The 21553-nt window shown below is 51.6% G+C and overlaps 1 protein-coding gene across 1 annotated transcript in view; it reads left to right on the top strand.

The window, feature by feature from the left end:
* ADARB2 (adenosine deaminase, RNA specific B2 (inactive)) overlaps positions 1-21553 on the top strand; it is a 515410-nt gene that overhangs the window by 360194 nt on the left and 133663 nt on the right. Inside the window, exon 3 of the mRNA XM_025397185.1 lies at positions 3711-4600. Coding sequence (XP_025252970.1) covers positions 3711-4600 — 890 coding nt within the window. The remainder of the gene's footprint in view (positions 1-3710; positions 4601-21553) is intronic.

Below are 21553 nucleotides of genomic sequence, written 5' to 3'. Positions count from 1 at the left end.
TAAGTTCAATTTGGAAAATCACATGGTTAATCTCATCTGCTAACCCTTGGCCTGAAACACACTAAACAGTAGAGTTCAGTGCTATATGTATACCCAAAGTGCATAATGACTAGCAAAAGCATTTGCACTCAGCACTTTCTCCTCAGAAGGTAACTGTTTCTACTGCCATCAACTGTAAATGAACGTTGTGCACCTATATTGATCAAGCTCTCAGATCCACATTTTGAACAAAATTACCTCCCCAAACCTAATACTTTTTAGACACAATTGCCAGAGAAAACAACAGAGCCACCTCACAATTCGGAAAATTCAAATAAGAAATAGAGATTTTAGCAAACAGAGAGCACTTTTAAAGCAGAGCCGAGAGCCTTCTGCAGGAGCACCCAGATGGTAATGATAGTTGAGGCCAAGAGACGGATGGTTCCACCCCGAGCTGAATGGGCAGGCAGCGTGCAACCTGAAAAGAACATTCTCCAGTGTCAGGATACCTCGCAAAGCTGCCCGATTTTCAAAGGCATCTTTTGTGCTTGCGAAATGTATGTTTTTATTATTCTCCAACAATGATGTCATAAGCTGAGGGGCAGGGAACGTGGGGCTGGGCCAGCTAGGTCTCATTCCTGCTTGGCTTTCGGGCCACATGGCCAGCAAGTCCACGTGTCAACATCCAGCCACACTCAACCTCTGTTTCTAAGCTGTGGGTTAGCTGTGAAAATTGCCTCAAGTTTCCACTTGCTTAATGGAAAAAACTCATCCACACCCAGCAGAAGAGCCTCTCTCCACGGACGAAGCCGGTGAGTGAGGGGAAGCCTGTGTGTTCTTGCCTGGGACAGCTCACCATCCGGTCACACGTGGGGCAGCCTGTGGGTTCAGCTTCCTCTTCCTCTTCCTCTTCCGGAGAGCCCAGAAAAGGGTGTTACTGTACAGAGGCCAAGACAATGATGGAAGTAATCAGTTTCCATAAAATCATCTTTATAGCAACAACACAGATGAGAGTGATCCAATGCCTGGGACTGAACTGCACCTCGACCAGCTAACAAACTCTGCAACCTCAGTAAAGGAACTTCCTCACTGAGAAAATCGGACATTAGTACATTCCCCAGGGATGACGGGGGCAATGAGAAACAACAAAGTCTGGTTCTGCAGGAGCCAGGCCTCAGGGAGGGGCAATGGCGCAGCTCACTACCGTAATTTTGTATTTTGTGGTAAACCTGCATGGAGCCTTCCAGAAGCACATTCACCAGTGAGGGCAGTATGGACCCAGCAGGTTGTGGGGTCATCCATGGCTGAGATTCCCTAATGGAACAGCTTTGCCAGAAAACAGTGGTCCAGGATGGTCAGTCCGGGAAAATGAAATCATCATCAAATGCATCCATCACCCTGGCTGGCAAATGATGATTTTGCTAAATTGACTTCAGAACATTTTCTGCAAAAGAAATAAAGCACCGCAGTCACACGTGAAGTCACCCCCAGCCCCTCATTGCACTGCCCTCCTGCACTCCCCAGGGGAGACTGGACTGGATCTTTATTACCCACACATCAGCAGCTTTGTCACAGATGGATGACTGCATGAAGAATATAGAACGTTGGTGTTCTTATAATAATAATATCCTACCCTATGGGCTATTTTGCAAGTCAATTTTACTGTCTGGCATCCTATTTCTTGAGATTCATCTACATGGAAGCATACAGACGTAGTCCATTAGACGCAACTGCTATACAGTATTCTATATATTCTGTAGTGTGATTAGATCACTGATTACTCATCATTCCTCTAACCATAGAAACTTGGGCATTTTCAAAGTTTTCAGTTTTGTGAAAGCATGCTGCAGTGCACACCTTTGTTCAGCTCTGCCTCTGTGTATGAAGGTTTCTGTAGGACGCATCTCCAGCGGCAGAATTGCTGAGTAAGGCGTGTGTTTCTTTATTCTTGCCCGACGCTCCCAAAATGCATTCCAAAGGAGCTGTGCTTGTGCTCCTGACCACCGACCCCTGGTACCTACCCTGAAAACACTGGGACATTACAGGTCTTTTTACAGTGCTTGCCTGTCTGATGAAGGTGGTAAGACTCCCAGGGGCAGAAGCCAAGCGAGTGGCCTGGGTTCCTGCCAGGGGCCAGCTTTTGACCCATCTTGGCTATCATCATGCCTTCCTCCCTACATTTGATTTAAAGTGAGAGAGGACTGACTCTTCCTTTCACTAAACACTAAGGGGTCACTGCATGGGTATTAAGTGGCCTAATTTCAATATTGGGGCTTCTCAGGGAGGCCCAAGCAGAGGGAGAGAGATGAGGGAACAGCCGGCTGGTGGAGCGGTCGGAACACACACAACACTTACTAAGTTTACCATCTTAAATGGGTGTGGTTCATGACGCCCCAGGACAACCACCATAGTAACATCAAAGATCACACAGCAGAGGGCACCATAACAGATACAATAACGGGAAACTTTGAAATATTTTGAGAATTACCGAAATGTGGCCAGGTGCGGTGACTCTCATCCATAATCTCAGCACTTTGGGAGATGGAGGCGGGCGGATCACCTGAGGTCGGGAGTTCGAGACCAGCCTAGCTAACATGGCGAAACCCCATCTCTACAAAAATACAAAAATTAGCCAGACATGGTGGTGTGTGCCTGTAATCCCAGCTACTCAGAAGGCTGAGGCAGAAGAACCGCTTGAATCTGGGAGACAGAGGTTGCAGTGGGCAGAGATCGTGCCACTGCACTCCAACCTGGGCAACAGAGTGAGATTCCATCTCAAAAAAAAAAAAAATCACCAAAATGTGACACAGAGGCATAAGGTGAGCGCATGGCATGGGATAATGGTGCTGATAGAGTTGCTCAACTCAGGGTTGCCACAAACCTGGGATTAGTGAATAACACGATACCTGGGAAGCCAAACAAGGAGGGGGTGCCTGTACTTTAAGTCATCTCTGGATGTCGCATACTACCTAATACAATGTAAATGCCATGCAAATCGTTGTTATACTGTATTGTTTAGAGAATGATAACAAGAAAAAAGTCTGTACACGTTCCGTAGTGATTCATCCATTTTCTCCCGAATACTTTCTCTCCACAGTTAGTTGAATCCATAGATGGGGAACTCAGGAATACAGAGGACTGACCGTAGTTACGGAATAGGTGTGCCCCTCCTCCGTGGAGAAAGACCGGGACTCACCCAAGGCCGCGGTGCCTCAGCTGGGCGGGCTCCTATCCTTCCCTCCAGGGAGGTCTCAGGAGACGCCACCTGTCTCACCTCTGGCTGTGAATGAGGAAGTAGAGTTTGGGGGCTGGACACCCTGCCCCTCAGTATTGGGGGGGCACTGGTCACCGAGCCTGGAGGTCCCTGTAGCAGGTGGGAAGGGGGACACTAGGCCACACCACCCCAGGAAAGGCCTCTCTGACCTTTGACATTGCTCAAAACTTGTCCAAAGTCAGGGGCGCTTGTCTGTTTGGGGTACACAGCCGCACTTAGAGCAGGAGCCAGCCCGGAGGAGGACAGCTCCCAGCCACAGACCCTCAGCAAGGGACCAGGGACGCTGCTTCCCCGCATGGGCCCTAGGCCCCCCAGGGGCTCCGTCCCTCCAGTGGCCACAGTCATTTCTCAGGCCTGGCCTGGGGACAAGGGACTCGGACCCTAGGGGAGTGCCTGCTGTTCCCATCGACCTGCGGGCGCTCGCCCAGGGTCCTGACTGGTCTGTTCTCCCCTCCAGGTACCAGCAGCGCGGAGGTGAAGGAGAACCGCAATGTGGGCAACCTGGCCGCGCGGCCACCGCCCCTGGGGGACCGGGCCCGGGGCGGTGCCCCCGGTGCGAAGAGGAAGCGGCCGCTGGAGGAGGGGAATGGAGGGCACTTGTGCAAACTGCAGCTGGTCTGGAAGAAGCTGTCGTGGTCGGTGGCGCCCAAGAACGCGCTGGTGCAGCTGCACGAGCTGAGGCCGGGCCTGCAGTACCGGACAGTGTCGCAGACGGGCCCGGTGCACGCCCCGGTCTTCGCGGTAGCGGTGGAGGTGAACGGGCTCACGTTCGAGGGCACGGGCCCCACCAAGAAGAAGGCCAAGATGCGCGCGGCCGAGCTGGCGCTCAGGTCCTTCGTGCAGTTCCCCAACGCCTGCCAGGCGCATCTGGCCATGGGCGGCGGCCCGGGCCCTGGCACGGACTTCACCTCTGACCAGGCGGATTTCCCCGACACGCTCTTCCAGGAGTTCGAGCCCCCGGCGCCACGCCCCGGTCTCTCGGGAGGCCGCCCCGGGGACGCCGCGCTTCTGTCCGCGGCCTACGGGCGACGGCGGCTGCTGTGCCGCGCGCTGGACCTGGTGGGCCCGACCCCCGCGACCCCCGCGGCCCCTGGTGAGCGCAATCCCGTGGTGCTGCTGAACCGCCTGCGCGCTGGGCTGCGCTACGTGTGTCTGGCGGAACCGGCTGAGCGGCGGGCGCGGAGCTTCGTGATGGCCGTGAGCGTGGATGGCAGGACGTTCGAGGGCTCCGGGCGCAGCAAGAAGCTGGCCCGGGGTCAGGCCGCGCAGGCCGCGCTGCAGGCGCTTTTCGACATCCAGATGCCCGGCCACGCACCCGGCAGGGCCAGGAGGACGCCAATGCCGCAGGTGAGGGGCGCGGGGGGCGCGGGGGGCGCGGGAGGACCCCGACATTTCCCTGTCGGGATTGGCGTCCGGGCTTCTCGGGGAAGGAGCTGCCGCGTGGAGCGGGAGGGGAAAGAATGTCCCCCCGGGCTGGCGAGGTGACCGGAGAGCAGGTGCTGCCGGCGGTTTTAAGGGTGACCATGCGGCTGCCCGGGAGGAGACGGCGAGGCCGGTGGGGAGCTGCCGGGGTGCCTCTGTCTGCAGGGGGAGGGCCGGTTCCCCCGTGCCAGGCCTCGTGGGTGGCTGGGTCTCCACGCGTGGGGTCGGATGGTCGTGCCGGGTACAATTCGGGTCAAGTTTCCACCAGGGAGGCGCCCTGTGCCTGGGTGCAGCCAGGGAGGCCGCCCAGTCCCGCAGGATCCAGACGGGGTCCCTGGTCCAAGAGAGAACCGCGCTGGGAGGCTGAGGAGGCCCGAGCGAGAGTAGGGAGCTGGGCCTCACTCTGCCCGGCAGGACCCCTCTGGTTCCTTCCTGCGCGGCTGTGGGTCCGCCTTCTAACCTGTGTTTACCTTCACTCACATGTTCTCAGCTCTGTCTGGGTGTTACCGGTTGAAGGTGTCCAGGTTCTTGGCTCCTTGAACAAAGAATTGAACAAAACCCACAAAGCAAGGAAAGAAAGAAGTACCAAAAGCAGAGATTTATGGAAAAAGAAAGCGCATTCCACAGGGTGGGAGTGCCTGCGCACAGGGGCCCCAGAGCGCCTTACAGAAGTTTCTGGGGTTTAAATACCCTCTAGAGGTTTCCATTGGTTATTCGGCCTAGGCCCTGTGTAAATGGAGAGGACATTTCCTGTCATCGCTGAAGTATTTCCATTTGATTCAGCTCTAGAAAGTCAGTGTCAACCGGCCTTATGTTCGGGCCTCCAGACCCTATTCTGCTGCCTCATATCTGTCAGAAACTATTCTGATACCATTTTAAAACAATCTTATCCTGCCAAGTCTTGCAATGGCTGATTTATGCAAATTATCTTTTCTCTTATCATGTTCAGAATTATTTGTGGGCATCACTAATGTAGCAGATATAGAAAATTATCTTTATTCATTTTGGCATCAATCAAGGAAAGAAACATTTCACATAGTTAAAAAGCACTTAGCCCAGTGTGGGACTCGTGGTAAGTATGCGGTAATTGTAAGTTATGGCCGTGATCGCTACTATCGTTACATCCCAACACCTAGGACAGAATCTGTTATTTTGCCTGGGGAGATCATAAATCTCTTCATGAATGCAGGTCCCACTCGAACCCCAGACGCCGCTCAGGGAGACTGCAGGGTGACACAGACCACGTGCGTCGTGACAGAGCCCTCATCTTGAATTGTGACTGGGTTTGAGTGCTCACTATTCACCTGTCAACTAATGCTTGTTGAACTCTTGGCCGGCATGGGGTAGGGCACACCCCGGCCATCTGCCTCTCAGGAAGCCATTCATTCATTTTCAAGTACTTGTGGAACATCCGGTGGTCATTTTAAGGAGTGGGTTAGAGGGATTTAGATCGCAATCTTTGTCAGTCTTGCTATCCAAACTCATCCTCAAATAAAAACACAACATAAGTAAAAACAAGGTGGTGGACAGCAAGAAGGGCTTCCACATAAGTCCCTGGGCACTTCCTCACAAGGGTGCTGGGGCCTGGCTTGGTCTTTTCTTATGCCTCCTTCTTATTTACTCCCCTCTCTCTTCCTTTTTCGCCCTGTTTCTGCACTGTCTGTAGCTTAAACTTGCCAGCCAGTGACCGTCCTGGAAGCCACTTCACCCCTGCAGCCTGGAGGAGGGGGGAAGGGCGGAGGGGGTTGGGGGGCACTGGGAGAGAGCCCTCCTAACGCTGCCCACGACCTTGGGTGCAACCTTGGCAGGCTCAGGTCTCCTGCCACCTTCTCTGAGAAGCCCCAGCACCCACGGTCTGGGGCGTGTCCCCCGTTGCTGGGATACTTTGCTCACCCAGCTGGGCCTTCCACTCTTCTGTTGAATCTGTTAAGCAGGAAACATTCCCCACCCCTCCCCAGCCCCTCTCCTGCGTCCCACTCATGCAAAATGTGAAGGATGTCAGTGAATTCTGGCTGCAATGCCTTTTGCTTTCATGTTGTCAGCCCTGAGCTCTTACGATGGAGAAACCAGGCAGTGCTACTACTCTGTAATAGTCATTTGACCCCAGAATGCAGCACATCAGTTAGAGCCGTGGCCGCTAAATTATTTTTCTCTGACAGTCCCTAACCACCCGGACTGGGTGATGAAGGGCGCAGAGCAGCGCGAGGGTTTCGGGCCGTTCATCACTGCTCTGCACGCAGCGTTCCAGGGGCCCATTACCCTCCCTTGTACCGCTCCCCACGCGCACCCACAACTGGGCGGGGCTGGGAGGACCCTGGGACTCAGGGCCAGGAACCTTCAGCAGTTTATTAAATTCAAATCATATTATGGATGTGATTCAGGGGGGGAAAATGAAAAGATTTCAGAAATTGCTGTAAATGTGGCTTTTCCTCCTTGCTCTGCCCCAACCTTCCCGCAAAACCCTGCCTCTACTTCACGGACCCCCGTCTACACAGCTTGTTTCTGTTCAGGCAGACCCCTGGCGCCACCGCATGGGGGCTCTGGAGCTGAAGTTCCTGAAGGCCTCAGTCCCCGGCCCTTGTCTGACGGCCCTGTTAGCACCCGTGTCTGGAGGGCAAGCCGTGCGTTTTCCCGGGCTGTGTCCCACCTCCGGGGGATGGAGCGGGGAAGGCTGCCCTGCCGGAGTCCGTCCAGGGAGCCTGGAAGCAGCGCCTCCTGCTGGAACGATGCAGTTTCTGCACCTGGGTTCTCTGCCCACAGTCTCAGACTCACCCCACGCAGGGCCGGCTTCCACGTCCAGAACCACAAACCCACGTCTGGATCCACATGGTGTTTCGGTAGAAGCCAGCAAAGATGCTGCACGTCTGCTCGGTGCTCGCCACCAAAGGCTTGCTCCTACGAATGAAGCTTCAGAACCATCCTGGAGGGAAGTCTCCTCATTAAGTAACAGTCAATGAAAACAAGTTTCCAATGTGATGGTGCATACGAATCATTTGAGTGGTGTGTTTAGACACTTCTGAGGAGCCTCCTGCGGGAACCCAGTGGGTTCTCGAGGCAAGTCAGCGGTCTGCACTTCCAGCTTGTGGAGTGGTCAGAGACCCACGCTGTTGAGAGCCAGCGCGGCCAGAGCCTGTCATGGTGCTGCTCACAGCCTCAGCCTGGAATGGCAGGGCCGTGGCGGGAAGAGTCTCTCTGTCCTGCCGGGACAGCTCGCAGGAAGCAGGGCCACCCAAAGGCCCTCGGAGACCTGAGTAGTGTCTGTAAGGGTGATCGTTGTGGTGGTGCTTGGGATTCAGAATCTCAGCTTCCTTATAAACACCTGAAGTCACTCTCCAGTGGTAAAGATGTACGATAGACTTGTGTGTCATCTGGATTTTGAAAGAGGAAGTTCAGAAGCATGAATTCTCATAAAGATTAAAATCACAGGTGTGGCTTCTCCGCATCTGATTTTCACCATTTCCTGCACCTGAGGGTGTTTCTCAGGATTGGACTCATCTAACCCTTCAGCTTCATGGGATCTGAGTCAGCCAGAGTGTCAAAAGCAGGCGTTAATCAGATTCCTTAGAACTCACACCAGACCTAAACAGGTAGGGTTTACAGTGCTGGCGGAGGGTTTGCAGGCCAGTCACCATGAGTATCAGCTGATAGGGGCAGTGCCTGCTCAGGTGCACCTGCCTGGCCCATTGCAAATCTCTCATGCTTTCCTCATCTGCAGTACACTCAAGACTCCTCTAGGTTAACTGGGTACTCAGAAGTAAGAACAAGACTGTGTCAGGATATAAATATGTGCTACCTGGAGGCATCATCCTAAAAAATGATAAAATCACAAAACCTACATCTCTTTTCAGTTTGCTCCCCACCCCAGCATCAAAAGAAATCCTAAGCAAAAATGCAACCATAAAGGAACGCTCTTCAGCATTTTCTTTCCATGAAAACTATTTAGAAAGGAGAATAAAGTACACTATAATGCCAATAAAAATAAATCAATCAGTAAAAGTCACCTGTGTGCTCAGTAACTCTGAAAAGGAAGTTTATCGACTTGTTTGTGAGTTTATCTTTCATCCTCAAGTACCCCCTTTATTTCTTTGTTTTTTAAATTTTCATATCAGGCACGGACACCCTGTTGTCCACACACCCTCACCCCGCACTCTCCCACACTCAGTCCATACTCCAAACTAGTGCCTTCAGAAAGACAAACAGTTCCTTGAATGACTTTCTAAAATTTTAAAAGAATCTTCGTTTTGCTGAAAAAAAACACTTTCCACTGCCACCCAGCCTTGTGAGAATTATTCACTGCCAACGAGAAGTTCTTTATATTTGCATAAAGACTCAGAGAGACTGGGAACCCAGAGAGGGAGGGGTGGCACCTCAGGCATCCCCAGGCAGTGGAAAAGGCACTAGAACAAGGTGTTTGAACTGGAAACTGTGGGTTTGGCTCTGGGAATGCAGGTATTAAAGACATAAAAAGTGTCTGTGAAGTCCCTGGGAGAAGAAGCCTAGAGTTGGGCCTTCACCTCCTGGATGGACCTGGCTCCACATTCTCACCAAGCAATCCTCAAGGGCTGAGGGAACCGTAGGTTTCTCTCCTATCTGACATCATAGTGGCTTTGCATCCCCAACTGTTCCCACCAGAGACACCGTAATGAGAGGAAAGCCCGAGGGGTTCATCCTCTGTCCCCACGCCAAGAAATATGCAGCTGAATCCTTGCAGAAAAATCATGACCAGTTCTTGGGAATGGCTTCAATCAGTTGAGGCAGCCAGTTGAGATGAAGCCATTTCTTTGATGTGCAGAGCTAAGTCCAGGGCAATTTCTTTCTCCCTCTCTGTCTGTCTGTCTCTCTCTCTGTTTCTTCCTCTCTCTCACACACTATTGTGCAGGATGCACACACACATATATGTGTATATAGATCTATACTAGAGAGAAAGACTTACAGTCACCAGATCTTTGTGCAAAGGTAGGAAAAACCTGCTTGTTCTGTGTGAGCATTTCAGAGACCTACCAAAAGATCTTTAATTCAGCAAGTTGCTAACGAGTCTGTGGCTCGTTTTCTCCTCTGCACAGTTGTTCTGAGGCTTGTGTGTCTACAACAATACAGTAAGCGCTCCTCGCTTGTTGGCTGTTATTAGCATCATTGTTTTTATAATGCAATTACGGGTTCAGTTCCTTGAGATACTTATTCCCACACCAAAGTATATTAAAAGCAAACAAAAAGCCTGATGGCTCATGTCGCTCCCATCCTGGGTGAAGGTGCTTTCTAGATTAAGAGGAGACATTTGCTTGGGGTCTGCAGGCTCCTTGCAAGGGGTTGCCAGATAAAATAGTGACAAGCTTACATTTAAAACTTATTATTGTTTATCTGAAATTCAAATTTAACCAGATGTCTTATATTTTATTTGCCAAAAAACCATGCATCCCTCCTTGCAACTGAAGAGTGAGAAAGGGAGTAAGAGTGTGGTGCCAGGGAGAGGAGGGTCCCGTGGGAAGAGGGAGACTCCAGCAGCCACCTGTCTGCCGCTGTGCCCACCAACGTCCCTCATTTTTTCTCAGAGCACTCAGAGAGGTCACGGATATGCCAGGGTCCTGAGGCGGGGGCACCAATGATTTTCAGGTCTTTTCCTGTCTCCCTCATTCAAATATTACAGTCCACTCTGGCTAGAAACTGGCCATTCAGTCTCACTCACTTTGTGAATAAATCGAGTGGAGGATGGATAATCACAAGCGGGTCAGGAGCCAAGCGTCTTTGCAGTGTGCTGAGTTTGGTTTCGCGCCTCTGCCCTTTTTCTGGCAGGAACTCTTTTTGTCCCCCCGTGTGGACAGTCACTCTTGAATTAACTTATGTGTAAAATTACAAAGGGCTTGCTGTGAGTGGGGGCCCTAGAAGAACCCCCCCGATCACAAAGCCCAGGAATCCACTATTAAAACGAACGTCATTTCTATCGTGGCAAAGGTCTCAGTGTGTAACTCAGGGAGAGAGGACTGAAGACAGACCAGTTAGGTAGGAATCAGCCCTTCTTACTTAACGGTTTTCAATAATTCCATAACTTACTTACAGAGAAAAATCGGAATTTCACAATTGGCTTGTTTGAAGTTAGTTCTCGTGTCTTAGAAGTGGTGATGGGTGTGTTGTTCCTGCTTTACTTGAGAAGGGTGGAAGGAGGTGAGACTGAAGAGCAGCGTGTGCCATTTTTCATCATGATGGCTTCCAAAGAATGGGCTTTAAGATGGTGTCACTCCCACACGCAGCTTTTCCTCCAGACTTGGGCCAGCCTTAAGGCTTCCCTGGAAGACCAGCATGAAAACCCCGACTCCCCTCCGTCATCCCCCGGTCAGCTAAGTGCCCTGGGAGGCTTCAGTCACTGGGGACAAGCTAAGCCTCGTTGAAGCTAAGGTTCCGGGTCCTCAGTGAAGTTCTGTTGTTTTCCACCAGCTCTCCCCAGGCGGTTCTGTTTTCTGTGAAGCCCTCCAGGGGGTGGGTCCCCAGGACGCCCTTCCACCCCAGCTGGCTGCCTGTGTCTCTGGACCATTCTTCCCACACGCCTGTGGCCACATCACCTGCTCTGAAGCAGGAATGATCCCAGCAGCTTGCTTTCTTTCAGCACCTCACCTTCTGGGTTTTGTGGCCACACACACCATCCTGTGGTCCACGCAGGAAGGCAAGGTGTTCTTTTAGGGAAGGAAAAACAGTCCTGCAGATCCAGCCCTCCCTAAACCTTCTGGCTTTCTTCGTGTCCTGGGTCTGTGATGGCCAGAACGAAAGCGAGAGGTCGCTCATTGTCGTTACACATGGAAAAAAACCTTTCAGAAAATCCCTCCTTAATGAGGCACTAGAGGCTTCCTAGACGCTTAACAATACATTTATGCATTTATACAATGTAAATACAATGTATGATATACACTTATACACTATACCTGTGTACAATGTATATACAGTGTATGCTATATATTTCTATAACATGCGTATACAATGTATATACAGTTGTGGCATATGTTTACACAATGTATACACAATGTACACCATACATTATGCAATGTGCATGCAATGTATGCAGTGTACAGTATACATTTATATAATAGCTTCTGCCATCCTACTTTCTACTAAAACATGTCAAGTGAAATTGTAATATGTCACTGGTGTGTATTTAAGCCTATAGGTTCCCAATGCCACGTTCAGAATTTTCAAATATGGTTAATATGACTGTTCATTAGTTAAGCAGGGCCTGTGAGCCAAGCTTCACCACTTCCCTCTATTTCATAGCCATGATTACTGACGATGACAATAGTGCCATTAGCAGCTAATATTTCCCAGGCACTTAATCTGGGTCACACATTTTTCTAAGTACTTTACATGCACAGTAACCCTCATTTAAAATTTTTGAGGTCTGTTTTACAGAGGAGGATATTGAGTTTCCGGAGACCTGAGTCCCATGCCCAAAGTCTAATCATTGAGGGGTGGAGCAAGGAGGACAGTTACAGACAGCAGAGCTCAGCTTCTGTGGGGCTGGGGCTCATCCTCAGGACTCCACCCTGCTCCATCCTCCCAGCCCCCAAGGGCTTTAGGCTGATGGAGGACACAGAACACTGTTAATCAAAATAGAGGTCTGTGATTTAGCACAGCAAGAGTGACACAAAAAGTGTTTGTTATTAGTTCCAAACAGGGAGAAACCACGGTGGGCTGACTGGCAGGGAAGAGTTGATTGAAGGACTCCAGAGCCCAACTGTGTGGGGGGAGGTAGGCAGCCAGGAGAGGGACACACACCTGGGCATCACGTCCTGGTGGTCGGAGACCCCTGAGTGCATGGGAGCCTCGTGGGAGCCCTCAGGGAGGTGAAAGCTGGAGCGGATCGGGTCACCTGCCTGCAGGGGCTCCACCGCCCTCCTGGCTGGCGCTGCGTTGGGTACCTCCATGGAGCTCGGAGGCTAGAGGGGCTCGCTCCCTGTGGGAAGGTGGCTCTGTAAGCAGGGAACCCACAGCCTCCCTGGGGTAGACAATGGCTCCGTTAGGATGGCCGAGCTCCCTTCCTTTGGGACTCATCGTTACACCAAAAAGGACAGGGACAGCTAAAGGAGATGGCAGCTGGGAAAAGCCAACGTTTAAATGAGCAGAGAAAGGAAAAAGGTGTGTCTGAGAGAGGAGAGGGGACCTGGGAGAGCACATGAGGTACCACCTTCCCCACCCCAAGGATGTCCCGGAGGGCCCTTCTTCCCTGAGCCCTCTCTCCTTCGCCCATTGTCACATCCCCTGAGCCCTCACCCCTGAGCCCCTCCCCTGAGTCCTCTCTCCTTCGCCCATTATCACACAGGCCTCTTTCCATCGTTCTCGCAGCACCTGGTGACTTCCTGGGCCTCTGTTGCTTGCACGCCTGCCTGTGCCTCCTGTGAGCCCCAGGAGCTGATGTGGATGGGTGCTGGACAGCCCTGGGGTGCATGGGCACTCAGCTCCCAGTGTTGACCTCAGCAGCAGCCCGGCCACCCTCATACAGTCTCAGGGTGCCCAGATGGAGCCCAAAACCAGCATTTGGGACCTGGACCCCCTCTCGGGGCCTTCACAGCCCCTAATTCTGCTTCTCCCTGTGTCAGCTCAGGTTCCCTTGGAAACTGACGGCAGACAGAGCAGAGCAGGTGGGAGGAGGAGAGCAGGGCACAGGGTGTGGGGGGCAGAGCTGCAGGGAGGGCCTCAGATGGAGGCAGCTGAGGGAGGCACCGCCTGGCTAAGGGCCCCAGACTACCACCCACTCAGAACAGAGTCTGGGCCAACCCTGCAGGGAGCAAGCACTGCCCAAGCTGGCAAGAGTCACACGCTCCACGGCTCGGGCGTCGCCTGACAGCCCAGGAGTGGCAGCAGCAGCAGGACCTGCAGACTCACAGGCACCGCAGAGGCCCCCCAACCGCTCACCCAGGAAACTCACGTCCCAGACTCCTGAGACCCCTTCCTGAATCAGCTTTCCACAAGTGCAGGCAACAGTGGTTTCTTTAGAGTCATCAGACAGTTTCCCGAGAGTTTAGAAACAACAGGGAAATGTTCCTCCCAAGAGAAATGACTTCGTAGCCACTCCTACCCCAGCCCCCGGCAATGCAGGGCACCCCCCATGCTCTGCAAATCACTGCACCAAGGACTGAGATAGCCCTGCAGGGGCCTGGCATTCACATTCCCACTGTCTCTGTTTCTCTCTGCCTGTCTCCCTCTTCTGTCTCTGTCTCTCTTGGTACCTGTCTCTCTTTGTCTTTGTCTCTCCCTCTCTCTCAGTATCTCCCTGTCTCTGTCTCTCAGTCTCTCTGTCTCTCAGTCTCTCTGTCTCTGTCTCCATCTCCCTCTCTGTCCCTGTATCTCTTTACCTCCCTCCATCTCTTACTGCCTCTCTCTTCCCATTCATCTCCCAATTACCCTGAGTCTGTTCCAGCCCCCTTCTCAGCAATCCTGGTGTCCAGTCAGGGTGCTTCGGTGCACTGCGTCTGTGGGGTCCAGAGAAGGGCGTCACCTGTGAGCACTGTTTGGAAGCGTTGATGCTGTGCTCCTTGTGCACTGGCCAGGTCGAGGCATCCATGGTCTTACTGAGGATCGTAGCTAATGAGTGTGGAGAGCTGAGGTGAGGGCTGAGGCCTCCTGGCTCCTAATCTGTGTACTCTTCAGTGGTCTCCTGGGCAGGGGACAGATCACACGGCTGCCATCCACAGCCCTGGAGAAGGTGGTGAGCTTTGTCTCCAGAGCCAGTCTCCTGCATCCGCTTACCAGCTGTGGGACCTAAGCCCTTGAGTGCCAAGTACCTGTGCCCTGGTTTCTCCTCATTCCTGAATGAGATGATACCAAAAGCAGTTGCTCACAGAGCAGCTGGGAGAATGAAATGGGCAGATGCATGAACCATGCTTAGAGTGGCATTTGGCAATCTCATTCTTGTCCCAGGGCCGACGGCTGTGGAGACGAGGGCTTGGTCCTCCAACACAACTCACTGCAACTTCATGATCAGGAAGGCGGGAAAGGAAACAGGGATTTCAGGGAAAATCCAAATGAGCTCCTCTAATCCCATTTCTGGAGTAACATGTTGAGGGCTGGCATGCAGGACTGGGAAGGCAGAGCAGAACTGAAGGGACTCAGCCAGTCCTGGGCCCCTCTGGGCCTGCACTTCCTCATCTTGAAAATAAGGATCTGTCAACAGACACATGCAAAAATGCTCGTCATCACTGGCCATCAGAGAAATGCAAATCAAAATCACAATGAGATACCCTCTCACACCAGTTAGAATGGCAATCATTAAAAAGTCAGGAAACAACAGGTGCTGGAGAGGATGTGGAGCAATAGGAACACTTTTACACTGTTGGTGGGATTGTAAACTAGTTCAACCATTGTGGAAAACAGTATGGTGATTCCCTAGAAATACCATTTGACCCAGCCATCCCATTACTGGGGATATACTCAAAGGATTATAAATCATGCTGCTATAAAGACACATGCACACGTATGTTTATTGCGGCACTATTCACAATAGCAAAGACTTGGAATCAACCCAAATGTCCATCAGTGACAGACTGGATTAAGAAAATGTGGCGCATATACACCATGGAATACTATGCAGCCATAAAAAAGGATGAGTTCGTGTCCTTTGTAGGGACATGGATGCAGCTAGAAACCATCATTCTCAGCAAATTATCGCAAGAACAGAAAACCAAGCACCGCATGTTCTCACTCATAGGTGGGAATTGAACAATGAGATCACTTGGACTCGGGAAGGGGAACATCACACACCAGGGCTTATTATGGGGAGGGGGGAGGGAGGAGGGATGGCATTGGGAGTTATACCTGATGTAAATGACGAGTTGATGGGTGCTGAGGAGTTGATGGGTGCAGCACACCAACATGGCACAAGTATACATATGCAACAAACCTGCACGTTGTGCACATGTACCCTAGAACTTAAAGTATAATAAGAAAAAAAAGAAAAAAAAAAAGAAAATAAGGATCTGTGATGGAATGTTCACCTGCATTTCGCACATCCTGAGAAAACAGAACCCATGTAAGATGTCCATATGCCAACATGATGTATCCAATATGGGCACATATGCTGGGGGCCGCTGTCTTGGTAACATTTGATGAGCAGCAAACACGCACGCATCCCTCATTGACGTGCAATCTGCAGCGTTTTGCCCAAAACTGGAGCTTATATTTTCTCACTCCTGTAGTATTTTCCATTAAATTCTAGCTTTCCAAACCAATGGGAAACAGAGGTCCCTGGACAGATGGGAGAAGGGCCCGAGTGCCTTCACCTAACATGGGCCTGGCTCCCGGTCCACTGCCCCAGGTAGTGTCTGGAGCAGGAGACTGGTTGGAGCGCCCCAGCACCTTCTGCTTCTCATGGCCTTGTTCTCGCCGAGCGACTCTGTAAAGGCTGGAGCTTGCCGCGTGGCTGGGGGTCAAATCTGTTTAAATATGCTGCATCTCGAGGCATTTTATCTCTTCCTCCCCACAAATGCTCCCAGATCATTCTGAAGAGCAAGACTCAGCAACACTGAAAGCCAGTTCATGCCCCTATCAGCAACTGTCTCATATGCTGCATTTTTACTTAAAAATTTTTAAGTAAAAATGCAGTGACAACCTCAGGTCCCCCAGGGTTGGAGGGTGCCTGTGTTCACAGCACCCACAAGAAGGGGCAGGAACTGAGGGGCTGAGGGATTCTCACTGGTTGGTGAGAGATGAACTCGTTATTCCCAATCTCAAGCCCCATCTCCTTCACCACCACATTCTGGCCACTCTGTCACCCACACATCTGAGACACCGTCACTGCTTGGGGAGTAATAAAGTGGCATGAGAGTTTGTAACAATGGCACCACGATTAACTGTTTTTAAAATGAAGTTTTCTAAATCAATGCACTCGGTGGAATTGTGAATTCACTCAAGTATTCAAAATTAAAGGCGAACAGAACAAAAGTTACTATACAAACACTAAGTGTGAATGGGTCTTTCAAAAAATACAGGGCGTTTTTCTTCTGATCATGACGATAATACACACAGTGGTGAAAGCCATCCTCTGCCGGCAGTCTCTCCTTTTGCCTTAACCACGTTTCATTTGTGATGATTTTAGTAAAATTGAAAGTATTTAGTAAAATGGCTCTCAGGTTGCGGGGTTTGCTGTAGAGGCTTTATTCAGTTATCTAAACTGAGAAATCGAAGTGAATGTCCCTCCATCAAGCACACGTGTCGGCCTGCAGCAGCCATGCAACGTTGTTCTGGACTTCAACGCCAAGAAACAGGGATTCAGATGCTAAGAATAGGCTGGAATAGGCAGGTTACGCATCTGTGTGGCCTCTGTACATGACCCTAGAATTCTTGTCCTGTCCCTCAAAAAAGAAGGGGTGCTGTCCTCATAATCAGAGTCACGGGAGGACACAGAGCAGCAGCGCTTCTGTCCAGCCAGCTCCCCGGATGCGAACCCAGGTCACCAGCAGAGCCACGTGCACGAGGCTGGGCTGGCTCAGTTCCCAAGGGCAGGAGGACATGGTGTCAGTTGAGCTGTGACAAGTGTGGTCACGGGAGAGTCCACAGGGCACTGCAAAAGTCCTGGTGGGTCCATTCTGATGGAAATGGGAGAAAGCCTCCTGGGGAGTTGGCAGACTTGAACTTAAGCCTGGCTCTACCTCTTGCCACCCGGAGCAGCATACGCAGACTCTGAGCTGCCTCACCTGCAGAGCAGCCAGGGTTTCCAAAGGAAGGAGCTTCTCTGAGCACCACTAAGGTCAGGGGCGTTGGTCCATAAAGAGTCCCTGGACTGCAGTCCAGCCCATGCTGACACCATTCTGGGTCTGACGAGGCCTCCTGAGGGGTGGCCACCGTGACAGGTGGGTCTGGCATGAGAGTGAAGCATCCTCACCTCCCAGGCTGTGGTGGTTTCCTCCACGTGCCCTCCTGGCTCACTCCGCAGGCTGCGGTGGTTCCCTCCACATGCCCTCCTGGGTCCCACAGTCTGATTTATTTCTTGGCCTAGAGGACTTTATGTACAGAGCTTGGAAACACAGTGATGGCCGCGTGAAGAGACAGCAGGCACACGAGTGTGGGCCCGGCCTGGCCCAACCCCCAGCACAGCCAGGCTGAGGGTCCCTCTCCTGCCCACTCGTAGAATGTGGGTGCTGATGCTGACCTCCTGGTTCACTTGGGGCCCCACGATACAGTGTGTGTGAAAGTGCCTCTCCGTGCCCGTCCCAGAAGTCACAGCCGTGTCCACAGCTTTCGCTCTGACCACCTTACTAGCACCCGTTGCTGACATTTTGCCTCCTGGGAAACAGTCTGTGAAAGGCATGGGGTCCATGTGGGCCCCCTCTGTGGCTGCCAGAAGGGTGCTGGGGTCGGCCTCCTGCAGCGGCCTGGGGGATCAGGTCACTGGCCCAGGTATCTCCCCTCGTATACTCAGCATTCAGCTCCCACTTGTGCTTTGTGACAATTCTTGCCTTTTGCCTTTCCTCTGTGAGTGTAACTTTAATTCTTTAGTTAAAGCAGGGTTATTCCCAAACAACACCAGAGAAGATATTCTGAGCCCTTCCCTCTCCTGCCATGCAGCTTTGGGCACGCTGAGGCATCACCTTCTCATCAGGTCATTGCCGTGACGGCCACCCAGTCTCCAAGAGTTCACACATGACCTTGACTGAGTCCTTCGCTGCTGAACAAAGGAACCTATTCCCTTGCCTTATAGCGTGGTCTGTTGGTTTGATGAGTAAATCAGATGCCAGTGAATTTTAGAAACATTGACCCAGTCCATTATCTTACAGAAATGGAACCCAAATCCTGTGAGGCAGGTGGCTTGGGTGAGGACTCGCTGCCACAGGTGGGAGAGCCATGATTAGGAGGACCCAGCCATGCTCAATCACACGCAGATGCCTCCTGCAAAACCTGGGTTTTGTTAACTCGTATTTGAGGTTCAAGGGTACATGTACAGGTTTGCTACATGGGTAAATTGTGTGTTGTGGGGATTTGGTGTACAGATTGTTTTGTTACCCATGTGATTAGCATAGTGACCGAGAGGTGGATTTTCAGTCCTCACCCTCCTCCCACCCCTCACCCTCAAGTAGTTCCCAGTATCTGTTGCTCCCCCATTCGTGGCCATGGGTGCCCAGTGTTTTGCTCCCACATATAAGTGAGAACATGGATATTTGGCTTTCTGTTCCTGCATTAGTTTGCTTAGGATAACGGCCTCCAGCTCCATCCACGTTCCTGCAGAAGACATGATCTGGTTGTTTTTTGTGGCTGCGTAGTATTCCATGGTGTATACGTACCACATTTTCTGTATCCAGTCCATGGATGGGCATTTAGGTTGATTCCATGACTTTGCGATTATGAATAGTGCTGTGATGAACATGCGCATGCATGTGTCTTTGTGGTAGAGCAATTTATATTCCTTTGGGTGCATACCCAGTAATGGGGCTGCTGGGTCAGATGGTAGTTCTGTTTTAAGTTCTTTGAGAACTTGCCAAATTGCTTACCACAATGGCTAAGCTAATTTACATTCCCACTAGCTCATTCCCACTGAGCTAATTTACATTCTGTTCTTTTTTCTCACCAGCATCTGTTATTTTTTGACTTTTTAGTATTAGCCATTTTGACTGGTATAAGATGGTATCTCACTGTGGTTTTGATTTGCATTTCTCTAATGATCAGTGACGTTGAGCTTTTTTTCATATGCTTATTGACTGCATGGATGTCTTCTTTTGAGAGGTGTCTGTGCATGTCCTTTGCCCACTTTTTTATGGGGTTGTTTGAAAACCTGGTTTTTATGTACTGGCTTCCTATGACTTCCTATGTCAGAGAAGCCCTGACTATCTTCATGTCTTGTGTATAGATCTCATTTCTCTTCACCCCGGATCTGTCTTTTATGCGCCATTCTTTCTCCTTGTGTCGTTGGGAACCAGCAGGTCATGACCACATCCTGTTCTTGTGTCTGCAAAAGCATTTTTTATCATACAAGTCTCTAAGGTGAAGTCCCAACATTTTTCTCCAGGTCATAGTTTGGTGCATTCCCCAATTGGGAGATAACTTTCTTCTGTGATTCACAAACAAGGCTCTTGTTTTTGAGATGGAGGGAGATTTTTGTTCAAAAAAAGGACTAACTAAAAAGAGTAATAAATGTAGCAGAGAAGATGAGAACTGATCACAGCAAAAAAACTCTTTTCCTAATCAGTTTCTCACCCCATTGCGATACAGTCAGGTGGACAAAGATGCAGAGGAGGTGGCTGAACCGTTGGGGCAGTAGGTTTCCTAACTCAGAGCCAGAGTGCCACTGATGTCCTCAAGTGCTAGCCCATCACAGGCAGGGCTGGATGAGGCTGAGACTTTCCACCCATCCATGTCCAAGAGCATCTGAGGGTACTCTCCTCCCGTGGGTCTGCAATCTCCAAGAGGAGGAGAGAGGGAAAGACCAGCTTCCCGAAGCTCCTCCTCCTCCCTAGGAATGACCCACCGGGAGAAGACTGCAGCAGTCAGGAGTCATCGTTCCCTGAATGTTTCTTGATGCTGTGATGTTTAATGTGAGCAGACAGCCAAGCGGCATGCACAGCAGTTGGGCAGGGGCCTCAGAGTCAAGGCCCTGTGGGTGTCAGTCCTGGTTCTGTGGGGCCCTGTGTGCATTTGAAGGACTTGCCTCAGCCTTCTCCGTGGTATGGGGAAGCTGAGAAAGGGGGTTCATCACAGGGTGATTTTAATGATCAAATGGGACATCCAGGCAGAGGGTTAAGAATTCTTGAAAAGTTGGATTTGACTTTCACTGATTTCACCATAACTGCCCGTCTTTGAGAGTGAGCGGGAGATGGGACACCCCAACATGTGGGCACTGCCAGCCAACCACACTTTCCTGCACAGCTGCAGCTTAGTTCTGACTAAATGCAGGACAAAACCTGGCTGAAAGAAACACATAGCAATACCATGATCAGCGAGCCTGGGATGCACACATCAAAAAGAAGAGTGAGAGGGTGAAAGTGGCCCAGGAAAAAGAGGTATCACGAAAGAGTCCCATTCTGCCTGAAGGAAATCACCACTGTGGGGCACGTGGTTCTCTGCTGGATGTTGGTTATGGCCGCTGTGGGGCACGCGGTTCTCTGGTGGATGCTGGTTATGGCCGCTGTGGGGCATGTGGTTCTCTGGTGGATGCTGGTTATCACCACTGTGGGGCAGGTGGTTCTCTGGCAGATACTGGTTATGGCTGCTGTGGGGCACATGGTTCTCTGGTGGATGCTGGTTATCCCTGCTGTGGGGCACGTGGTTCTCTGGTGGATGCTGGTTATGGCCGCTGTGGGGCACGTGGTTCTCTGGTGGATGCTGGTTATCACCACTGTGGGGCAGGTGGTTCTCTGGCAGATACTGGTTATGGCTGCTGTGGGGCACGTGGTTCTCTGGTGGATGCTGGTTATCCCCGCTGCGGGGCAGGTGGTTCTCTGGTGGATGCTGGTTATCGCCACTGTGGGGCAGGTGGTTCTCTGGTGGATGCTGGTTATCGCCACTGTGGGGCAGGTGGTTCTCTGCTGGATGCTGATTATGGCTGCTGTGGGGCACGTGGTTCTCTGCTGGATGTTGGCTATGGCCGCTGTGGGGCACGCGGTTCTCTGGCGGATGCTGATTATGGCTGCTGCGGGGCACGTGGTTCTCTGGTGGGTGCTGGTTATCGCCACTGTGGGGCACGTGGTTCTCTGGTGGATGCTGGTTATCCCCACTGTGGGGCAGGTGGTTCTCTGGCAGATACTGGTTATGGCTGCTGTGGGGCACGTGGTTCTCTGGTGGATGCTGGTTATCGCCACTGTGGGGCAGGTGGTTCTCTGGCAGATGCTGGTTATGGCCGCTGTGGGGCACGTGGTTCTCTAGTGGATGCTGGTTATCCCCACTGTGGGGCAGGTGGTTCTCTGGCGGATG

Source organism: Theropithecus gelada, chromosome 9 (genome assembly GCF_003255815.1).
Source record: "Theropithecus gelada isolate Dixy chromosome 9, Tgel_1.0, whole genome shotgun sequence".
Taxonomy (NCBI): Eukaryota; Metazoa; Chordata; class Mammalia; order Primates; family Cercopithecidae; genus Theropithecus; species Theropithecus gelada.
The sequence above is the reverse complement of the archived record's forward strand: the minus strand, read 5'-3'. Positions and strand labels throughout refer to the sequence as shown.